Source organism: Colobus angolensis, unplaced genomic scaffold (assembly GCF_000951035.1).
Source record: "Colobus angolensis palliatus isolate OR3802 unplaced genomic scaffold, Cang.pa_1.0 Scaffold3, whole genome shotgun sequence".
Classification (NCBI taxonomy): Eukaryota; Metazoa; Chordata; class Mammalia; order Primates; family Cercopithecidae; genus Colobus; species Colobus angolensis.
In genome coordinates, this window is record NW_012116265.1 from 17014548 (window position 1) to 17038687 (window position 24140).

Below are 24140 nucleotides of genomic sequence, written 5' to 3' on the forward strand. Positions count from 1 at the left end.
GCTGTTCAGTCCCCTGAACCAGGAAGAGGCCAGGGGTTTGGATCGGGGTCCAGGGGTGTCCTGATTTGCTTGACTCTGGCAGCCCCAGCTGGGCTGAAGTCAGGGAAAGCAGGCAGGCTGTCCACGGGGTCTGGAAATGATCTCTCCAATAGCAGAGAAAGGCCAGGCCCTGGGGAAGGTGGAATGACCCTGGCAGGCCCCGCAGGATGCAGCCAATGGCCCAGGCTTCCAGGCCTGCCACCAGCTTCAGGGACCATAAGACCCAACACCCCTCCCACCCGGGAGCACTTAGTCAGGGCCTGGTGAGTGGCGAAGTGGTCTTGGGGCACCTCCTGCACCTATTCTCACAAAAGCCAAGCAGGTGGGTCCTGTTATTACAATAACGAGATTCAGATTAATTGAGCAACTGCTTCCAGCCCACAGAGCTGCTGTGTCGGCCCACATGTGGAGGTCATCGCAGTGGGAATGTTTGGGGGCTACTTGTAAAACGTGCACCTCCCTGATTAAGGCTCTAAGTTCTATGTCACTGAGCAGAGCTGCCACGTGCACTCATGTCTGGCCGAGGCGATGTTCAACGTTGTAATCCTGGTGCCACACACAGTGCCTGGCACATAATAGGACCTCCATAGGTAATATGGGAAAAAGGAGACCATTGGGTCAGGATCCCAACATAGGTCAGCTCGATCCCGAGCCCATGCGCTTAACCGCTGTGCACACTACCTCACTGTCACCCGAGGGCTCTGCTGACAAACTTCCAGGAGGCTGGTGAAGGTCCTGGGAACAGACCCAGATGGAGCCCTGCACCCAGTCTAGGCTGGAAAGCAGACAGCACTGGCCTTGACTTCATGGAAGGAGCTTAGAGAAAGGGGGAAGGAGGCCCTGTCTCCCCCTCTCTATCCCCCTATGAAGAGTCCCCACTCCTGAGGCTTTGGGAGGGTCCCTCCTCCATGGGAGACCTCACAGGGCCAGCTGGTTCCTGGGTGGCTTCTTACTTCCCCAGCCCCGCAAGGCAGGGGTCGTGGGCAGCTGGAGGAGTCTGGCCCTACATGGGCTGGGTAGCAGTGAGGGCTTCAACAGGCAGGCCTTTCCTGGAAGAAATATCTACATTTGTAGTGTGCTTCCAATCTTACTCCAAGGAGCAATTCAGTCGTCGGCTCTCACGGTGCAGCTGGATCGTCTGCTCTCACAGTTTTGCTGGAACCTCAGCCTCCGGGCCAACACTTCTGTTGTCTCAAGCATCTGAGGGCATTCACCCCAGACATATTTACACCAGGCACTGCCAGCCTACTGGGGCGGTGTGTATGTGCCAGAGAGGCGCTCAGGAAACCTCACAGCTGGGCTGCTGAGAGTGGACTCACTGTCCTTTAAATGTATTCATTATAATCCTCTCTGAGCCTCTCCTCTGTCCCAGGCTAAGTAGGCAGATCCACCAGGGGAAGCACAGCTGTGGACCCAAGGGGTTGCCAGGCCAGTAGGGGAGGAAAACATGCCACCAGACAACAATCACAGAGGGATGCTAGTGTGCAGGGACACATGGAGGGGCCTGAATGTCCTAGGGTGCTTTTGGCTACAAGTAACAGAGAAATCAACTCATCCTAGACACAGGATATGATTGTGGGTTTATTTGTTTGTTTGTTTTACTGAGACAGGGTCTTACCCCGTGGCCCAGGCTGGAGTGCAGTGGTGTGATCTTGGCTCACTGCAACCTTGATCTCGTGGGCTCAAGCAGTCCTCCCACTTCAGCCTCCTGAGTAGCTGGGACTACAGGTGCTCACCACCACGCCCAGCCAATTTTTGTACTTCGTGTAGAGATGGAGTTTGGTCATGTTGCCCAGGCTGGTCTCAGACTCCTGGGCTCAAGCAATCCTCCTGGTTCAGCCTCCCAAAATGCTGGGATTACAGGCATGAGTCACCTTGCTTGGTGACACAGGATGCTTATTAGTTCACTTGACAGGGAGGGGATTGGGACAGTGTTGCCTAGCGAGACTGCCTCATCCCATCTTTCTGCTCAGCCATCCTCAATGCTTTTGGTGATACCACAATGCCAAGCATTATATCCTCTTATTGAAAATCAGAGTGGAAGGGCAGGCTCTCCTGTACCTGTTCCTTTTATCAAGAAGGAAAATCTTTCCCAGAAGCCCCCACCAGACATCCTGTTATACCTAATTGGCTCTGCTAGGTCACATGGGCATGACTAGCTGCAAGGGAGGCTGGGAAATGGAGTACCCTGCATTCTCAGTTCTGTCTCAGTAGAAAACAGGACAGGGGAAATGGCAAAGAGCTGGAAAGAGGTTATCTGCCCCTGCTTTATCTAGAACAGGTGCTCTCAACCAAAGAATGATCAATATTCTGGCCTAAAAAATTACTGTGAGGGCAGGAAGCTTTGCAGCGTCCTTGGCCTCTAGCCCCTGGATGCATCCCTACACCTCTCCTCCAGGCTATGACAGCCCAAAACACTTCCAGACATTGCCAAATGTCCCTCTGGGGAGGGAAGTGAAATCACCCTCATCAGGTTGGTCTTGAACTCCTGGCCTCAAGTGATCCTCCCACCTTGGCCTCCCAAAGTGCTAAGATTACAGGTGTGAGTCACCATGCCCAGCCCATCCTCCACTGGGAAGCACTGATCTAAGAGTCTTCCCTAAGCCATACTGAGGAGTTAGGGAAGGTTTCCCTGGAAGAGGTACTGACTGAGCTCAGATTTGAAGGATGTGGAGTTGTAGAGCTGGGGAAGGTGGAACACGGGCTAGAACCAGGTCTTTAAGCCCAGTGTTTCTTCCACCATACCTGATGCTTATGAGGCAGCACTGATAATGGAATTGTTACATGACTGATGACCACTGCTACGGCTGGAGCCATTTTCCTGGCAACATGGGCACACCAGTGGGCAGGAGGTGTATAGGAGAAACTGCCCTAGTCTTGGAGACCATGAGATTTATGACTTCAGTGTCATAAATCAGTGTCTCCTACCTCTGATTTCCTCCCAGCTAGACAGAGTCCTTGAGTTCTGGTGTGACAGTGACGACCAAAGACTAGAGTGGGGTCCTGTTGGGAGAGTCAGAGTTTAGTGCCTATCCCCTTCCTTTGTTGTCAGACACTTGGGGCCCACCTGTGCTGTCCTCACGCTGCCCACCCACCCCACTGTTTTTGGGAAAGGCTTTGGGGGACCACTTTTTTGCTTGGTCACTTTCCAGAACCCCACGCTCTGGGCTGTGCACTCACTGGGCTCTCCTCTGCGTCCCCTTTGCTGGGTCTTTCCCTCCTGGCAGTCTTCATCACGCTGATGTTCCTCGGGCCTTGGTCCCTTTTCTTCTCTGTCCGCACTCAGACACTTCGGGACCTCACTTGGCCTCATGGCATTAAATACCATCTACGCACACAGCACTCCCAAATATGTGCCCTAGTTCATGCCCCCCAGCCAAAGCCCACTTTTGAATTTTTTTTTTTTTTTTTAATTTTGAGACAAGATCTTGTTCTGTCACCCAGTCTGGAGTGCAGTGGTCTGATCTCAGCTTACTGCAGCCTTGATCTCCTGGGCTTAAGCGATCCTCCCACCTCAGCCTCCTGAGTAGCTGGGAACACAGGAACGCACTACCATGCCCAGTTAATTCTTTCATTTTTTTCTTTGTAGATACGGGGTCTTACTTTGCTGCCCAGGCTGGTTTTGAACTCCTGGGCTCAAGCCATCATCCTGGCTCAGTCTCCCAAAGTGCTGGGATTACAGGCCACCACACCTGGCCCATTTTTGTATTTCTAATGCCCACTTGACTCCTCTCTATATTACCTAGTAGACTTCCCCAAAGTAATTCCTGATTTTCTTTCTCTCCACCTCCCAACACCCAAATCTATTCCACCAGTGTCTTCTCCACCTCAGGTGATGAAGACTTCATCCTTCCCATTGCTCAGGCCCCAAGCCTTGGGGGCATTCTTCACTCATCTTTCTCCAATAGTCCCTATCCCGTGTGTGAGGGAATCTTGTCTTCACCTTTAAAATATATCCAGGCTCTGCCCACATTTCATCACCTCCACTGCCTCCACCTTCTTCTCTTGCCTGCATTACTGCAATGGCCTCTCAGTTGATTTTCCTGATTCTCCCTGGGATCCCTAAAGTTGGTTGTCAACACACCAGCCACAGTATTCTCTTAAAAAAAAGTAGAGATGGGGTCTTGCTATGTTGGCTAGGTTGGTCTTGGCCCAAGTCGTCTTCTCACCTTGGCCTCCCAAAGTGCTAGAATTACAGGCACGAACCACTGTGTCCGGCCCACAGTAGCTTTTTTTTTTTTTTTTTTTTTAAAAAGACAGAGTTTTGCTCTGTCACCCAGGCTGGAGTGCAGTGACATGATCTCAGCTCACTGCAACCTCCACCTCCTGGGTTCAAACAATTCTCCTGCCTCAGCCTCCCGAGTAGCTGGGATTCAGCTGCCCGCCACCACACCCAGCTAATTTTTGTATTTTTGTAGAGACGGGTTTTCGCCATGTTGGCCAGGCTGGTCTCGAACTCCTGACCTCAAATGACTCCCCCGCCTTGGCCTCCCAAAGTGCTGGGATTACAGGTGGGAGCCACTGTGCCTGACCCACACTATCATTTTAAAAGGTCTTGGGGTATGCTATGACTGTGCCTTCACCCTGCAGAGCTGTCTCCTTTAGACACCCACATTCCCTGATGGCTCAAGACCCCACCTGACCTGGCCATGTTCCCTCTGAATTTGCTTGTACCATGTTTGCTCTCCTTCCTTTCATCTGCTCCGGCCACAAGGGACACACCAGAGGACTCCTGCATGGGGCCTTTGCTTAAGCTGTGCCCTCTACCTGGAAAGCGCTTCCCCCAGACATCACGTGGCTTCCCACGTGGCCTGCAAGCCTGCTAGCCTCCTGATTCTATTTTTCCCCATAGTACTTCTAACATACTGTATGATTCACTTATTTCTTACCTTATTTGCCAGTCTTCTCTTGCTAGAATGCAAACTTCCCATGAGAAACAGGTTTTGTCTTTTTTTATTCACTGATGTATCCCAAACACCCACACAGCACAGGACACATAGCGAGCCCTTAATAAGTATTTACTGAATGTCAGTGAAGTCATTTACACTTTAGTATAAATAAACATGCATTCTATCCCTTTACCCCAGATAATTTGCCTTCTGTTTTTTCCCTATAATTTCTAGAAGGGGTTGTTTCTCACATCACAGTGCACTTGGGAAAGGCATTTTGGGGCTGTGGGTTTTACAGTCTTGAAATAACGCTTAGTAGACTGAAGACCCACTGGGGTGCAAGGACTCAAGGAGAGAGAAGCCCAAAGAACTGCCTCATGCTCCTCAAAATCAGAGGGGTTGGGAGGCAGCCTCCTGGGTTTGACAGAGAGGGAAGGAAGGGATAGCATCTCACCCGTGTTTATTATGTGACCACAGCTGGCTGCTCCAAGGACAGGGAAGAAGAGAGAGGCATGGAGAAATAGACAAGCTACTCACAGGTTGTAGTTGTATTCACAAGGTGTCTGGTTGCTGCCCGGATTTCCCTTCCTGCCACTTCTATATATGGCAGGTGGGCCAGAGTTGCTGAGAAGCTAAGAAAACTCAAGCTGCAGGGACCCACACTGCAATGAGGCCCCTTCCGAGGCTCTGGGAGGATTTGATGCTTATGGTCTTGTCAGCTTTAAGAAAATGTGTTATTTGTAGTGATTCTTCCCCGTTATTCTAAACATCCACTTTTTATCCCTAACATTGTATTTGTGAGTTTGTATTTTTTTTTTTTTTGAGACAAAGTCTCACTCTTGTCCCCCAGGCTGGAGTGCGATGGTGTGATCTCAGCTCACTGCAACCTCCACCTCCTGGGTTCAAGCAATTCTCCTGCCTCAGCCCCCCAACCCCGAATAGCTGGGATTACAGGCGCCTGCCACCATGCCCGGCTAATTTTTGTATTTTTAGTAGAGACAGGGTTTCACCATATTGGCGAGGCTGGTCTCAAACTCCTGACCTCAGGTGATCCACCCACCTCTGCCTCCCAAAGTGCTGGGATTACAGGCGTGAGCCACTGCACCTGACCATGTTTTTTTTTTAAAGAGGGGCCTGTAAGTTTTATAAGCTCAGCTCCCACAGAACCTGGATGTCGCAGGGAGGTTGAAGGCTATGGCCCAGGCTCCCCCGGGTGCAATCTGTGTCACTGAAGTCGGCTGCATTGCTGCTTTTCTGAGGGCACCTAATGAGAATTTGATTTCCCTGAGCCAGTGTGGGGTCCTATTTTCTTCTATGCATCTCCACTGAGCCTTAGGGAGCTGGGAAAGGCTACAGAGATGGGGTACTTGTGAGGTTAGAGCACCCTCTGCTGGGAAAGCAGAGGTACAGCTGGGAGTGGCTGCACTGAACAAGGGTTATTAGACGCAGGAGGGGCTTGAACTTAGCTCACTGACAAGCCTCTCTTTTGGGGTATGGGCACATTGGAGCACACACACCCCATCTCTGAAATTCAAATGCAAGTGTGCTGCTGTGCACATGTGCTCCATTTCCATCCCACCTGGAGTAACACCAACAGGAGTAACTGCAAGTCAGTTCTGACACTCATCCCCCTAGGGTTGGCAGCAGACTTTAGTTTTAGGGCTGAGTCCTCCACAAAACTGCCTCTGTTTCAGTACCAGCTGCAAGTTGGGTACCTAGACCACCTGCACTTCTGACCAGCCAGGTACAAATGTGAGCATCCCTACTGCTTCCCTAGTTTTGATAATTTGCTGGAATGACTCAAAGCTCACTGAAAGCACGATACTGTGCTTACAAAATCACAGCTTTATTATAAAGATACAGCTTAGGAACAGGCACAGGAAGTGTGACAGAGGGCAAGGTCTGGGAGGGAGCACAGTGCTTCCATGTTTGCTTCCCAAGGAATCAGGGATCGCCAGCCTCTGGCATCTCAATGTGTTCACCAACCAGGGAGTTCCACAGAGCCTCAGTGTGCAGAGTGTTTATTGAGGTTTCATTGCCTAGGCTTGATTGAGTGAACACTGACCACATGACTAAACTCAATCTCCAGCCCCCTCTCTCCTTCCTGGAAGTCTGTTGGCCAAAAGTCCCAACCTTTAATCCTGTGGTCTTTCGGGTGACCAGCCCCTGCCTAAAGTGATCTAGGGGTCCACCCTGAGCCACCTCTTTAGCATAACAAAGATTTCCATCTCTCAGGAAATTCCAAGGGTTTTTGAAGTTCTGTGCCAAGGACTGGGAAGAAGACCAATTATATTCTTTATCATCAAATAACACATCCACACAAGCACAAGAGTCATGTTTCAGGCAGCCTGAGCCCCACAGCATTTAGCCAGACACTGTCTCATTCACAGACTCCCTAGGGTGGTGGCAAAACAAGCCAAAGCCCTCTGAGGGTTCCCTGGATGACCTTCCATAAAAGGAGCCCCTGGGCCCAGGGCAGCCTCGCCCCAGCTGCCCTTGGGTTCCCTCCCCTCCAGGACGCCTGCTTCCTGAAGAACAGTTCAAGGCCACTGGGCAGGAGCTCGTGTTTAGGGCACAGGCTGGCCTTGCCAATCATTGTGCTATTTTGTTTAAAACAAAACAAAACAAATCCCAAGCCCCCACTTGGCAAGGCAGGCCTGGTCCCGAGGACACCACAGCTGCCACTACAGTCAGACACCAGAGGGTGTAGTTTGTATCGTGAACCTGCAGACCCGGGACCATGAGTGACACCCTACACCATTACCACCGCTGCCCTGGGAACTCCACTGAGCTTCAACGCTGCAGCTACCTCATGGAATTCTCTGTGGCCCTTGGTTCTTCGGTGCCTGCTTCTGTATTTGGAGTGGCTATCTGGGTAGGCATGATCCTACGTCCCAGCTGGGAGGGCAGCTCCCCCACCCCCAAAATGCCAGATGTCTCTGTGTCTCCTGTTCTTTCAGGCCTATGATCCTGCACTGCCCACACCACACGCCCCAGTGCTGCTGGCCCTGGTTTTCCCACCCCACCCTCCAAGACCCTGGACAAATTCTTCTGTTTTTATGGCCTGAGATTGGAACACCCCCCATGGTATTTCCAACACCCATTAGTTGGGTGTTTCAAAGATAGCTGCTCAGGTTGGCCCCTCTTGTGCTTTGCTGGTCCTACAACTCTCCATACCTCTCCCTCTTAGCAGTGGAACACCACTGTAACATATATTAGGCACATCCTTATATTAGGCACTTACTGTATGCCAGGCCTTGGGCTTTGTGCTTCATGTGTGTGATTTCATTAAATCTTCACAGCCACGTTCTCCGATGGCCTTCAAGGCCCCACCTGACCTGGCCACATTCCCTTTGAACTCACTCCCACACGCTCTCCTTCTCTCCATCTGCTCTAGCCACAGAGGACACAGCCTATAGAGGAGGTGGTACCACTATCATTTCTGTTTACAGATGAGCAAACTGAGATTCAGAAAGGATAAATGAATTGCTTAGAGTCACAGAGATGGTAATTGGTGAAGCCAAACAGAATTCAGACCCAGGAGTGTCAAATGCCAGAATTCATAGGCTTAATTTTTAACCCTGTCCCAGTTCTAGCACACAGATATCCACAATCCTCTTCTCCCACCCGGCCGCCCCCAGCACAATTTCTGAGCCATGCGGCTGGTGAGGAGAGTGCATCAATCTGCCCTTGAGAATTTGGCCACAACAGAGCACCATCTCAGCCTTTGCCCCCTTCCATTAGCCAGTCCAGCCTGGCAGAGGGGCGGGGAGGCATGGTGGCTAAGCCCTCAGGGAGCCACAGCTGTATTGCCAGGGCCTGGATCTTGGCGTTGCTACTTACTGGCTGGGGGACCTTGGGCAAGATGCTTAACTTCTCCACGCCCCCTGTTTCCCCGGCTGCAAAACGGGGATTCTACAGTGCTCACCATGCAGAATCACTGTGAAGATGCGAGGAGTGAGTGCGTGAAGCCGCATTGAGTTGGGTATGGAAGAACAGCAAGCCCAGGGTGCCATCTCCCTGGACTGCAGCCTGACCGCCTTCGGAGGTTGGGCCGGCGCATCTGAGCCATCTTTGACCTTGACGCACCTCCTGCTCCTGCAAGGCCCCTCTACTTCCGCCTCGTCCTCCATTTGAGCGCTGCAGCCGCTACTGGAGTCCCCCTGCCTGCCAGCCTCCTGACCTGCCAAGCTGACGACGCGCTTGTGCAGTCCTGCCCTCAAGGAGCAGGACTCCCCTCTGTGGCCTGCCCGGCTCAAGGGCGGGCTGACTGGAGGAGGGAAATGAATATTTATGGAGCTCTTCCCAGGTGCCTGCTTTTCTTCCTCACAACAAGGGTGCAAGGTGGTCACAATGAGGACACGGAGCCTTGGAGAGGTCTGCCCAGGGGTTGGGCTGCTGGGCCTTTCGAGGCTTAGATTCTAAGTCGGCGTTCCTCAGGGGCAGAAGTTAGGGAGATCAGAGAAACTTACAAAGACCCCAATTTAGGAGAAGGCAAAGCCCAATTCTCCGATGACTTTTGGAGCTGACCTGACACCTAGCGGCCACAAGTGGGAGTTACTCCACCTTTGGAGGCTCCCAGGGCCGCTGAGGCAGCTGGGCTTGGCCATCCATCCCTTGCTTACTTGAGCGTCAAGGGGTGGCCTGGAGGGTTGAGGTGGGGGATGGGGGAGATTTTAACTTCCCTGTAATCTCCATCATTTCGCCAAAGCCACCCAAACAAAAATAAGATTTGATAAGAACATCTTTTCCATTTTATGCAACAAAATTATCTTGAAAAAATTTGTTTTCATTGATCCATAACCATTACAAACGTATAACTTGTCCATTACACATTTTGATACTTCATAGCCTCTCCTTCTTGCCCACACATAACCCTCAGGGTTCCACCTGGGCACCAACATTGATTGGACACTCAGTTACTGGCAGGGAACCTGGAGAATTTTATGGATTGTAACAGATTTAAAAGACATGACCCCATCTGGGCATGGTAGCTCATGCCTGTAATCCCAACACTTTGGGAGGCCAAGGCAGGCAGATCACTTGAGGCCAGGAGTTCAAGACCAACCTGGCCAATATGGTGAAACCCTGTCTCCACTAAAAATACAAAAAAAAAAAAAAGCTGCTCACGGTCGTGCAAACCTGTAATCCCAGTTACTCGGGAGGATGAGGCATGAGAATCGCTTGAATCTGGAAGGCAGAGGTTGCAGTTAGCTGTGTTCACGCCACTGCACTCCAGCCTGGGTGACAAAGTGAGACTGTTTCTCAAAAAAAAAAAAGAAAAACAAAGACTTGATTCCAGACGTCAAGGACTTCAGTTTATTTGGGGAGAGAGAGCAGATGTCTACAGAGCGCCCAATGTTACGGTAGATGTTTCAGTCCATAGACTCCTTATTGCATTTCTTTTTCTTTTCTTTTTTCTTTTTTTTTTTTTTTTGAGATGGGAGTTTTGCTCTTGTCACCCAGGCTGGAGTGCAATGGCATGATCTCAGCTCACTGCAACCTCTGCCTCCCGGGTTCAAGCACTTCTCCTGCCTCAGCCTCTTGAGTAGATGAGATTACAGGCGCCCGCCACCATGCCCAGCAAATTTTTGTATTTTTAGTAGAGATGGGGTTTCACCATGTTGGCCAGGCTGGTCTCGAACTCCTGACCTCAGGTGATCAGCCTGCCTTAGCCTCCCAAAGTGCTGGATTACAGGTGTGAGTCACTGCACCCAGCTTTTACATTTCTTTATATTCCCTTCATTGTCCTCATTTGGACTCTGAGCTCCTAATCCACCCAGTTGATGGAAATTCCATTTCAGGAACATGCTCAAGGTGGTGCCACTGAGCCTCCATGGTGCTCACTTGTCAGGAGAGGCCCTCTACCTATTGGTCACCAGTCCACACTGATTATTGCTGGGGGTCTTTGGTCCCAGCTCAGGGGGTCCCTGCAGAGCTACAGCTCTGCTGCCCTCATGCTATGTTTGGGGCAGGGGAGCTCTACCAGGTTGGGAGCCCAGACCAAGAGTCAGCCTCCAGGGCACAGCTCAGCTACTTGTTCTGAGGTCCTGCCAGACTTGAAGGCCTCCCTCTCCTCCCGGCAGTGCTGGGGAAGCTCCTCTGAGGGCTGCTGTGGCCCACCCTTCTCACTCTTTTTTTTTTTTTTTTTTTAAGACGGAGTCTCGCTCTGTCGCTCAAACTGGAGTGCAGTGGCCAGATCTCAGCTCACTGCAAGCTCTGCCTTTTGGGTTCACGCCATTCTCCTGCCTCAGCCTCCTGAGTAGCTGGGACTACAGGCGCCCGCCACCTCGCCCGGCTAGTTTTTTTTTTTGTATTTTTTAGTAGAGACGGGGTTTCACTGGGTTAGCCAGGATGGTCTCGATCTCCTGACCTCGTGATCCGCCCGTCTCGGCCTCCCAAAGTGCTGGGATTACAGGCTTGAGCCACCGCGCCCGGCCCCTTCTCACTCTTCTGCTCAGTTCTGTTCTCCCCAGTGAGCTTAGGCTGGTGAAAAGGTGCACTAGGAAGGGATGAGTCTTGCTAGAAACTTCTATCCTGGCCCTAAACCTCACAAAGGCTAAGACTTTAGTAAGGAAGAGAAAGGGCAGGAATACAGCACATGAGTGGGACATAAATTATTTCCAATAATGATTCCGCTGCATGTGCAGAGGGGTCTTGGTGTTCACCTCCACCCTTGGTGAAGCCAAGTGAAACACAAGGGATAGTGACTTGGTTCCTAGACCCTTCGCTGGTGTGCCAAAGCGTGGGTTACCAAATATCAACCTTCCCTCGCCCCCTACACTTTCCCTACATTTCACCACTTACCCCAAACAATCACCAGGTGAATGTACTTGTTCATTTCACAGATGTTTATTGAGTATCTACTATGTGCCAAGCATTACATGGGGCTGCAGAGGGACACAAGAAAGTTCCTGCCTTGCTAATCTGCAATGGTGTCTGGTAAGATCAATCAAAACTCCCAAAGGTGCCTGTTTCACCCACTTAATCAGTGAATGCTGTTCTTGGCTATTCCTTTTCTTCCTTCACTAAGCTCTTCCTGTCTCCCCAGTTTCTCAATGAATTTAAAGGCGAAATGCAGAATGATAGACTCCTAGAATGGACTGGGAAGGCTTTATTGCAGCTGCTCCATTTTCAAGGGGAGCCACTGGGACTCCAAGGTCATGTGGCCAGGATGGGATGCTCGCTCTCTTGGTTTCCTGTCCTGGCTCCCTCCTTGTGACCCCACAGCATTTGTTTGCTTCTTAAAGGCCCCTGCCCTCATTCCCTCAGCATCTGTTCGCGCTGCCACTGCCTCCCACCATGGAGGTCTCCCCGGACTCCATTTCTAATCACTATGACGATTACCTTCACGCTCTGACCTGCTCTCTGAGGCTCTTTCCCTGCTGCCTAGCAACCCCGTCACTTCCCAATTTGTCTGTGCAGCTCTTAACGAGGCTGCATTGACATGTCCCCTGGCGGTCACTAAAAGCAGAAGGTGGCCCCGTGGTGACGGGCACACCACCAGCAGCCCAGGACGCCCAGAACCAAGCCAGACTTTATTTGCTTGTGCCCAGCCCTGGCCACAGCATCTGTCCATCGAGATTTCTGCCACCTCTTGCTCTCCTTCCTGCCACCATCCGACTTGCCAGGACTCCTCTCGCCAAGACTTCTTTCCAGACCAGACTTATTGCTATGGCTTCATTGTGTTCAACAAACTGGTACGAAAGGTAAGGGAAAGATGCTGAGCTCCCATACAGCCTCATGGCTGATGGGCAAGAATGTTAAGATAGGCTCAAATCCAAAGGAGACCATTTGTAAACCCATCTCTGTCCTTAGAGGTCATGCTGTTAACCATTATATCTCCCCCACTACACATGTGTGCATGTGTGTGTGTGTGCACACACACACGCACACACACTTATGATAAGTACATGGGAAAGGCATGTAAATGTGTACTTAAGACCATTTGCAAGAGCCCTTTGGGGAGGCAGAGTGAACTATGGAGGGAGATAAAAATGGACCTTCATTTTTTTCCCTTGCTATACTTCTGGGGGTTTAGATTTTTTTTTTTTTTTTTGAGATGGAGTCTCACTCTGTTACCCAGGCTGTAGTGCAATGGCGCAACAGCTTACTGCAACCTCTGCCTTCCAGGTTCAAGCAATTCTCCTGCCTCAGCCTCCTGAGTAGCTGGGATTACAGGTGTTCACCACCACACCCAGCTAATTTTTGTATGTTTAGTAGAGGTGGGGTTTCACCATCTTGGCCAGGCTGGTCTTGGACTCCTGACCTCAGGTGATCAGCCTGCCTCGGCCTCCCAAAGTGCTGGGATTATAGGCGTGAGCCACCGTGCCCAGCTGGGTTTAGAATTTTTACAATGAGATATTATTTGTAACGTAAAACAATAATGAAAAGGATCATGCAACAATAAAAATTAAAACTCTGCTCCTCAATCACAGCCGATAAAGTGGCAGTGTGTGATCTGAAGGGCAATTTGAAGCAACCCCAAGGGCTCCCTGCTCGGGTGCTGAGACTCAGGGACCCAGACCCCAGTTCTGTCTCTCGAAGGCCATGTGACCTTGTCTGCAAACCTGGAGACTTTGCTGGATGTGAAACCTGGTCTGGAGCCTCTGAAATGGGCACTTGCCATCAGCTTCCCCAGGAACAAGAGGTGCCACTTTAGGTAGGGGGCAGGTGAGGAGGCACAGGGCAGGCTGCTGAGCAGCACTTCCAGAGTGGAAGGCCCGGTGGTAGCAGGGTGGGCCTGAGCCACCTTTGGGGCCCTCTTGCTGGATGCCAGTGTCACTACCGAGTGACGTCCCCTGTGCTGGTCGCTGTGTGCATTTCTCCCACTCACTCCTTACAGCCCCCTCCCAGGTGCCACGGTTATCTCCCTGTTTTAAAGGGAGAGGAGATCCGCACACAGCTGCAGCCTTGTTCCGCAGAGCAGGGCTTGCAGCTGGGTCAGGCTGCCTTTCTTGTCTGCATTGTGGTTTCTCCGCACGACGACTCTGAGTGGAGCAAAGGAAAGAGGTACTGGGAGAAGGCGCGTGGGGCAGGGCTGGATGGGAGGCCTTGTCCCACAGAAGCCCTTAAGAACACAGTCCAGCCACAGGGCCACCGAGACAGATGGGAGCCCAGCTGCAGACCCAGGCTTGGCAGGGACAACTGTGTCCTGCGCCTGGGCTGGGCAGTCTAGCGCAGTGAGAGACAGAAGAGGTGTGGTCCCCTCAGGCCTGGAGTCTCGGCCAGAGTTGTCCTTCCCAGCTGCGAGAACTTGGCTGCTTTTCTTTTCTTTTCTTTTTTTTTTTTTTGAGACAGGGGCTCACTTTGTTGTCCAGACTGGAGTGCAGTGATGCAGTCTCAGCTCACTGTACCCTCTGCCTCCTGAGCTCAAGTCATCCCCCCACTTCAGCCTCCCAAGACGCTGGGACTTCAGGCATGCACTGCCATGTTCAGCTAATGTGTTTTTTTGGTTTTTAGTGGAGATGGGGGTCTCGCTGTCTTGCCCAGGCTTGTCTCGACCTCCTGGGCTCAAGTGATCCTCCTGTTTCAGCCTCCCAAAGTGCTGGGATTATAGGCATGGGTTACTGCACCCGGTGAACTTGGCTTCTTTGCTGCACGTCTCTAGAGCTCTGTTTCATCACTTGCTAAGTGGGGTGATGGCAGCATTGCCATGGGGCACCGTGAGGCTGAGAGCGTGCCTGTTGGGCAAGTGGAGAGGACAGGCATGTGGTAGGGGCTCATTGTGGGTTGCTTACAGGCATCACCAGCCATCACCATGGACCTGTCCTCTCTCTTCAAGGACTTTGGCCTAAGATACAACATCCCTCACTCGCCAAGGCACGGCAGAGTGCAGGGACCTGTAGTCCCTAACACATCGTTAGCATTTGGTGCTTGTGTGCCTCCGCCCTCTGTCTAGGGCTCTGTCTCGCCCGAAACATTGCCGCCTCCCGCCTGAGCAACACTTCCTCTTTGGGCTGCAGGGGTGCCTGGTACACACCCCTATGGCTCCTCTCACCTTACCAGGGCCTAAAAATCTGCTCCCTTGCCTGTCCTCTTCCTGGGCTGTGAATGTGGGCTCCGGCTCCTCCCACTGGCGTCCCCAGCATCTGGCCCAGCAGCCAGCAGCGACTGATTGGGCTCAAGTTTTGCTAAACAAGTGAATTGGGGATGAGAAGGAGGGTAGACAGCGGGGCCTGGCCTTGGCATGTAGGGAACAGGTGGGTGGGTGAAGCCCCAAGTAACAAAGTGTAGACAGGGCAGCCGGGGGAGCTCACATCAGCCCAGCCAGGGCCCCTTGCAGAGAAGGGGGAGCGTCGTGGGGCCTGGGCTGACCTGAAGTTCACCATGCCTGTCTTCTCATCGAGCTTCTTTATCACCTCCCTGACCTGGTACTGATTCAGAGGGACCTTGGTTTGCTGAGGAGGTGGATGGAACATGTGCAGTTAATAGAACTCTGTTCGCCCCTCCCTATGCATGCCCCCCCCCACTACTACACACACACACCTTCCACACACACACACCCCACATACAATGCCTCACTCCTCCTGGGACTGTGGAGGGCAACTGATGAGAGCTCAGGGGAAAACTTATTCCACAGCATGGAGGGGCTGGAAAAAGCTCCTTGCCCATGGGTCATTGTCTAGACCCCAAAGGGCCTCCCCTTTCTGGGGGCAATAAGGGAGGAGGAGATCAGAGTCAGGTGGAGCGAGTGGCTGGGGAAGGGGACTGGACTCTCCTTTGCATCCTGTGAAGTTCATTCTTACTTCCTGCCGCTGAGTCCCGACCAGCCTCTTCGCCCCCAGCCTGAGCACTGACCATGGACACTGACTGCCTTATCTGTCCCTGCCTGGGCCCCGGGAACTTCTCCTCTGGAGTCCTATTCCTGCAGGGCCCAGGTCTCTCCTGGGATGCTCTGATGATAGACCCCTTCAAGTATGCATTACAGGGGGCTTTCAGCACCTTTGTTACATGGGGAGTGAGAGGAATGTGGGATTTCAGAAAAATGATATGGCCCAAGGTGGAAATGTTGGGACTTTGGGATGTGGTCTCCTCTCTCACTCCCTTTGTTATCTGCCCAGTAGTGAAATGGAATGGGGGGAAAAACCTCAAGATAGAAGATGTGTCTCTGGGTGGCATCTCGGGTCCCCGGTGGCATCAAGCCATAGCACAGGAATGACTTCAGCAGGGGTTGAGGGAGGTCTTAGGTTCCCCTCTCGGTGGAGATAAATGAGAGGAGTGTCCCATAGCCCATCCCAGGAAGCTCTAGGAAGTGCCCACAAGCTCTTTTGCTCCTTCTCCTCCTCTCCCCTCTCTCTGACACACAAACATACACACACAAACTCACACTCACACTCACACTCACACTCAGCCTGTGGCCACTAGGACCCAGCGCACCTCTATCATCACTTTCTGGAACTCGCCCACAGACATCTTCATTGTCCCGGTAGGGTTCAAGCTCTTGAAGAAGTCCATGATCGTGATTTTGTGCTGGTCTGCATAGTTCTGAGAGAAGCAGAAGAGACCAGGAGCAAACACTTGGCCTTCTAACAGTGATTGCAGGTCCCCTCACCTCCCACAAAAGGGTGGCCCATGCTTCCAGGCCTAGCATGGCCGAGAAGGGCAGAAGGCCAAAGTGAGGAGCCTGAGTCTCCCAGGTGTTGGCTGTTCCCTAAGACCAAGAGCCGAGTGCAGACCCACCAGGCCTGGCAAGGGTGCATGCCTGGCAAGGGTTCCTGTGTGCTCGCCAGGCTTCCAGGAACCCCTTGGCACGGCACAGACGCTCCCTCCATTCCGAAGGTAGAAGGACTGAAGTCAAGGCTGTTGAGGCGTCGCAGTGCCAACGGGATGGGGCATGATCATTATCTACACATGTGATCTGTTAACACTGGTATGGACGGTGTGCTGTGGATGGTGGGCGGATGTTCAGAGATCAAAAGGTTAAAACACAACTGTATAATGTGATGGTTTGGCTCTATGAATTCCTAGGATTCTCACAGTTTCACGTCAATGCTCACATGGAAACATACTTTGTTAGAGTATTTTTAAAAGGATATTTCATTTTTTTCATTTAAAAAATACAGTCATCCCTTGATATCTGCAAGGGATAGGTTCTAGGACCCCCTCAGATACCAAAATCCACCAATATGAAAAGGCAGTCCTCCATATCCGTGGGTTTCTCATTCCTCAAATGCTGTATTTTGGATCCATGTTTGCATATGCAGAACTCACGGGTACGAAGGACTGACTGTATTTATTGAAAAAAAATCCAAATATGTAAAAGTGGATGAAATGGCACAGTTCAAACCCGTGTTGTTCAAGGGTCAAGTGTATTATTACTCACGTTGCAAGGCAATTTTAGATTAGCAGAAGAAAATTTTAAATATCACCCATAAATCTAATACCACCACACGGAGGTCATATCTTGGTGTGGACCCTTTTATCTTTTTAGCTATCTATCTGACATCAATCTGTCTAACTTCTATCTATATGTATAACATTATCATCTATCTTATCTATCTATCTATCTATCTAATGTCTCATCTTTCTACTAAACCTACTGTTTTACAGAACCCACTGTTCACATGTGAACACCTTTTCAATGACATTATAATATTCTTTTCCTTTTTTTTTTTTTTTTGAAACAGAGTCTCACTCTGTCGCACAGGCTGGAGTGCAGTGGCACAATCTTGGCTCATTGCAACCTCCGCCTGCCAGTCACCCAGGTTCAAGCAATTCTCCTGCCTCAGCCTCCTGAGTAGCTGGGATTACAGGCATGTGCCACCATGCACAGCCTATTTTTATATTTTTAGTAGAGATGGGGGTTTCACCATGTTGGTCAGGCTGGTCTTGAACTTCTGACCTCAAGTGATCCTCCCACCCCGGCCTCCCAAAGTGCTGGGATTACAGGCATGAGCTACTGCACCCAGTCTTACAATATTACAATATTCTTTTAGGTCCTTTTTAAGCATTTTTTTTCTCTTCTCCACTGTGACCCCTGCTTCCCCCCGGCCACTCCCCACTTCCCCTCACTCTCAGAAACTCAGACAGGGTCCTGCTGTATCGATAGCTATTTCTGGCAACGTCCTGCTCATGAAGCATTTCCTCAGGGCTCAGCCCTGGGGCCCTTGCTCTTTGTTCCCCACGCTTCCCCTTCCGAAGTGCACGGCCTCCCACCCTTCCGGAGTGCCTCCTGAAGCTACATTTCCAGTTTTCCATCCTCCGCGGCTGCTGACACCCCTACCGGCACTTCAGTCAACACACCCGAAGTGCTTCTCGTCCCCTGAATCCTGTGCACTGCTGCTGAGCACTGTGGCAGATGCCGTGGGTGAGCCCGCGGCACCCACTGCTGTGTCTTCACAGCAGGCTTCTCATCCATGCAGAGGCTGGAAAGCGGAAAGCGACATTCCCCAAACCCCCTTGCAGCTAGGGGGTCAGAATGCCAAGCACCTGCCTGAGATGTAAGTGTGAGGCTTGTGTCTGATTTGAGAGAGGCAGGTGGTGGGCAGTGGCTGTGGTTGCTTCCTGACTGGGCAGGGCATTCTGCAGTCATGCAGCTTCTTGATTATAGCAGAAAGAGCAACCCTCTTGGCAACTCAGTTGGGGTGCTTTGAGAGCCATTTCTGGAATCTAACAAGGGTCTGTTTGTTCAGCCCTCCTGACATTTCTATGGTCTCTCTCCTGTAATGAACCCCTGTGTGCTTAACCTAGTTGGAGTAAATTCCGTGGCCAGCAACTAAGAACCTTGCCCAGCTACTTTGGTAGGTGCTACTACGAAGACCCCACACAGCCCTGCCCTGGAGGAGTTCACAGGATTGCAATGAAAGGGTGAAGCCGAGGGCTTCAGGAACACAAAGGGCGTTCGCCCTTGACCAGGGAATCCAAGAAGCGTTTCCCTAGGAAGTGACATTGTGTAGAGACCTGAGAATGGGTAGGAATGAGCGAGACACAGAGGGCAAGAAGAAAAGTGTTTCAGGTGGAAGGACCTGCCCTGCCCGTACACAGGCCTGCAGTGAAGGGAGGGCTGATGCAAAGAGGATCCGGAAGCACTCCAGTGGGGCTGGACCGTGGAGAGACAGGAAGGGCCAGGTGGCAGGCACTTTCCCCATCTGCACTTCCCTGCCTCTGGCAATCTTTCCTTCAGTCCCTTGGGCTTGAAATCCTTCAGTCCCTTGGGCTTGAAATCTTGGGTTATCTTCAGGTTTCTCTTATCACAGGCCTTTTTTTTTTTTTTGAGGCGGAGTCTCACGCCCGCCACCTCGCCTGGCTAGTTTTTGTATTTTTAGTAGAGACAGGGTTTCACCGTGTTAGCCAGGATGGTCTCGATCTCCTGACCTCGTGATCCGCCTGTCTCGGCCTCCCAAAGTGCTGGGATTACAGGCTTGAGCCACCGCGCCCGGCCACCACAGGCCTTCTTATCCCAACACACACACACACACACACACTCACATGCATGCAATACACAACCCCACATACCCAACCATTGGCCAAGTCCTGGAGATGTTTCCATAATGATAGCTCTTACATCTGCCCTTCAATTCCATTGTTATTCTCAGCCACGCTGTCATTCTACATCCAGAGTGCTACAATAGTGTGCTCATATGGTTTCCTACTTTTTTTTTAATCCTCTTCAATTCACTCCCCATTGCCAGAACCCCTCAATCCTGCTGGATTTGCATCACATCCACTGCCCAACAGCTCTCACCGGCTCCCTGTTCCCGATGGAATCAAAGCCAAACTCGGAGCCTAAAATCTGAGGGCTGCCACTTGCAGCCCAGCCTCCCTTGCCAACTTTGCCTCTTGGGCTCCTCTATGAACCTGTAGTCATGTGTTAGTGTCCCTTGAACATGCTGCAAGCAGTTCCACCTCGGCACCTTTGCTGGCGGGAGCCTCTCGCCGGAACACCCTCCCACCCTCTGTGGCTCACCTCAGTCTTTGACATTCTTCAGGGCCCTTTCCCGATCCCATCTCTTCCAGGAAATCATCCTTTTCTGGGTGCCCAATCCTACATTGATCTCTTATTTGGATTTCGACTACATTTTCTGCTTCTGTCACTTTTTAATTGTGTATCATATGACACCTTTTTTTTTTTTTTTTTTTTTTCTGAGACAGAGTCTTGCTCTGCCGCCCAGGCTGGAGTGCAGTGGCATAATCTCAGCTCACTGCAGCCTCCACCTCCCAGGTTCAAGCGATTCTTGTGCCTCAGCTTCCCAAGTAGCTGGGATTATAGGCACCTGCCACCACGCCTGGCTAATTTTTGTATTTTTAGTAGAGACGGGGTTTCACCATGTTGGCCAGGCTGGTCTCAAACTCCTGACCTCAAGTGATCCACCTGCTTCTGCTTCCCAAAGTGCAGGGATGACAGGCAGGAGCCACTGCGCCTGGCCATATGAAAGTTTCTATGATCTGTGGGTCATCACTGTATCCATCCCATCTTTCCAACCAGATTGTCGGTCCCCTGAGGGGAAGGGCTATGTTTGACTCTGCATGTCTTGCTTGGTCTCCAAGATTCTTTTTGCGTGCGTCTTTAAAACAGGAGGCGGGGCCTCCACTTTGCATCAGATAGCTCCGTTCCTGTTCACTGGAGCACCCTGCTCCCCTCGCAAAACAGGTTTGCCCTTGGTTCCATCTGAAGTCATCTTACTCGTACAAATACTTGACACCACTTTGCCTTCTAGAATTTTTCACATAGCAATTTTCATGTGGGAGCTCTTTTATTTAGTTCTGGAAACTGAGGCACAGAGCAGACCCATCAGGGGCAGGAAGCAGCCCAGGGACACACCCTGCAGAACGTGCATTGGCAGAGCGCCATGCCCATGCCTGCTCCCCAGATAGTAACCGCTCTGCGGCCAGCAGCAGGCTCCTCGCCCCCACCGCAGGGTAAGAGGCCTGCCATGGAAACACCAGAGCAGGGGCTGGGCACTGGTCTGCGAGACGATGGGACTGGGGGAGCAATAACATCCCTTTGGGTGCTGATATTCTCTGGTTTTGTATTTCCACTGTTACATCTGCCTCCTGTGACTGCCAGAGCTAATCTAAGACAAGATGAGTCGGGGGCAAGTTACCATTAGAAACAAAGGACTGAAGCGTCTCTCTTTGGCTGAAGCTGCCAGATAGCCATCCTGACCACAGGGATGTCTTGACCTCCTTACCAGCAGTTGGAAAGAAACTGTGTCTATAATAAGCAGGTGCTTGTTCTATACCAGGCAACCTTCTAAGCACTTCATGCATTTTACATAATTTGATTTTCCAAGCAATCCTACTGGGTGGCTACTGTTGTGCCCATTCTACAGGTGAAGAGACTGTGACCCAGAGAGCTTTAGTAACTTGCCCTTGGTCATACGCTAGCAGGTGGAGGAGCCCGGGTGGGAGAATCCATCCTGTTCACCTGTCCCTTTCAGCTAGATCTCAGCTCTTCCTTTCCTCTGGGGATCAGGAAGCAGTGCTGAGGGATCCAGTAACCACAGAGAATATTCATTCCATATCTGCAGTCCAAGGGACTGAGATATTCCTTATCAGAGAGGGCTGTACAGACACTGTGGGGGAGGGAAAGTCTGGAAACTGATGTGGAGCCATTAGCCAGCTTTCCCCAGGGCTCCCTGGAGGCCCTGAGAGGAAGGCAGGAGCTCACCTGGATCAGTTTCATGGGGTTTGTCAACAAAAAGATGGTTTTCTTGGCGGAGAGGCCTTGTACTGCCTTGAACACCACATCCAGCTGCGGGTGAACGGCATACACTCCATCCAACGTTTTCATGAACTGCTCGGACACCAGCACGTTCTGTGGCAGGGAGAGAGGGGACCCATGATGATGAGGGCACTGCCATCGTGACTGCTCAACCAGTGCACCCTACCCCTTCCACCCGAGCCAAAGTCAGGAAGTTTTTTCTCTTTCAGTTTGTTCTCAGTGCTGCTCCTGGACTGGGATAGTTCGGGTATTTTGGAGCTTGTAAATTGACTTGTAAGTTTCCTGTGTAGTTTTGATGGGATGTTTTTGTTGAGTGCTGGTGGCTTGTCACCTGCTGCCAGCTCAGCTCTGCTCTCAGATGGCATCTGCATCTGACAGATGAGATACAGCTATGGAGTGGCAAGACGGTTCTTAAAGCCCTGAAATGTCCATGTCTGCCTGAGTGTTGTTCGTCAGAGAAAGTGCCCTGGAAGAGGATCCCTGATTCCAATAAGTGACCAGGGACGAACTGGAAACTTCCCCTTCTGGAAGTGCCCTCGGAGCTGGTTTGTAGGACACGGGAGAAAATGCATCCTGTGAAATAGTGTTTGATCAAACCTGGGCTCCACCAGTTTGGTCAACCTGCTTCATTCCTCAGATGTGGCTTGGAGTACATTTCGCCCTTCCAAAGAATTAAACCCCTGCTTAAGGGCAGAAGGCTTTGTAGAGATTCTAGAGAAAGTTCTAGGAGCATCTACAAAAGAGGAATTTCCATACTGTTCAAAGTTATGGCGGCATTGCTGACAAAGGGGAAGGAGAAGGCTAATTCAGGCTGGGCATGATGTCTCAAGTCTGTAATCCCAGCACTTTGGGAGGCTGAGGCAGGCAGATCACTTGAGATCAGGAGTTTGAGACCAGCCTGGCCAACATGGTGAAACCCCATCTCTACTAAAAATACAAAAAGTTAGCCTGGCATGTTGGCACACACCTGTAGTCCCAGATACTCTGGAGGCTGAGGCACAGAATTGCTGGAACCCAGGAGGCAGAGGTGAGCCAAGATCGTGTCATTGCACTCCAGCCTGGGCAACAGAGTGAGACTCTCTGTTTCAATTTCCTTATATGTAGAACGGGAAAATGAGGAAAAGTACTTGTTGTGGGTTGACTTTTGCCCCCTCCCAGAAAAAGATGTTGGAGTTCTAACCCCCAGGACCCATGGATGTGAATTTGTTTGGAAATAGGGTCTTTGCAGATGGTCAAGTTAAAATGAGGTAATTAGAGTGGGTGCTAATCTAATATGACTCTGTCCTTATATAAAGGGGACATTTGGATACAGAGACAGGGAGAATGCCATGTGAAGCAGAAGGTAGAGATGGGAGTGATGCTTCTACAAGCTGAGGAACACCAAAGCATGACAGGAACCACCAGAAGCCAGGGGAGAGGTCGGGAACAGATTCTCCCTCACAGCCCTAAGAAGGAATCAGGCCTGCTGACACCTTACTCTTGGACTTCCAGCCTCTAGAACTGTGAGACAATACATGTCTGTTGTTTAAGCCACCCAGTGTGTGGCTAAAAATTTCACAGCAGCCTTAGGAAAATAATACAGTATTCTATCTACCTTCTAAAGTAGGATAAAAATGAGCTGGCATATACAAAATTACTTCGGGAAAAAAAGAGTATAAAATGGTAGACAAGTATAGGCTATTATCACATGCCACCCGTATGCTGATTCAGGCAAGAGTTCCCAGCAGGATCTGAAGTCACCTCCTGGGGCTTTCCTCCTTTATCAAGAGATTCATCCAAAAATACTGCTCTGAGTCTAACAGGCCAACTCATGAAATGAAACTAAAGTATGTGTTTTAATACCCAGGTTCTACAAATTTTGTGATTCTGGAAACATTCTGGGACCCAGGGCCACTCCATCAGAAAAGCTGATGTTAAAGAATTCTGTTTTGGAGTCCTCCTGCCTTTCTTTGTGGCATTTCCTTATCTCTACTCTCAGGTTTTCATAGCCCTAGTTTCTAGCATCTGGTAAATTATTTCTCACTATGATGTTACTGACTAAATAGCTACGCTTCCTAAAAGGATCCCTGGAGAGGGTAGAGTTGTAACAAAAGAAGTGACCCTTTCATGGAGCATTTGTGTGAGGGCCTGTGAGGGATACAGCTGTTGGCTCCGGCCAACACAGAGTATAGAGTGGACAGGGTCACTGGCTTGTGCCCAGACACAAGCAACTACCATTTGATCACTTACAGAAATATCAAGCTCTTCCATCCTGGATTTGGGGTTCCTCTTGATAGCCAGGATAAGTAAAATAGCCCCATCCATACTTATGGGATTCAGGAAAAGCTATAGAGGGAGAATCAAGACAAGAGGAGGCTGAGATGGGAGGATGAGGCTGGCCCAGAGCACAGTTGCTACATCTCATCAAATCACAACCTCTGTCTCATACCCAGACTTCTCTGTAAGTAAGTATCTCCTTGTCTGTCTGTTTGTTTATCCATCTGTCTGCCTATCTCACTGCTCATCCATCCATCCATCCATCCACCCATCCACCCACCCACCCACCA

General features: G+C 50.9%; 1 protein-coding gene across 1 annotated transcript in view; it reads right to left on the minus strand.

Annotated features, from left to right (window-relative positions):
• Positions 1-12447: 12447 nt before the first annotated feature.
• Positions 12448-24140, minus strand: part of LRRC74A (leucine rich repeat containing 74A) — a 46557-nt gene continuing 34864 nt past the window's right edge. The window contains exons 10-14 of the mRNA XM_011949515.1: positions 23824-23919; positions 21541-21687; positions 16308-16415; positions 15246-15328; positions 12448-12625 (exon numbers count right to left, since the gene is read on the minus strand). Coding sequence (XP_011804905.1) covers positions 12601-12625; positions 15246-15328; positions 16308-16415; positions 21541-21687; positions 23824-23919 — 459 coding nt within the window. The 3' untranslated portion in view covers positions 12448-12600. The remainder of the gene's footprint in view (positions 12626-15245; positions 15329-16307; positions 16416-21540; positions 21688-23823; positions 23920-24140) is intronic.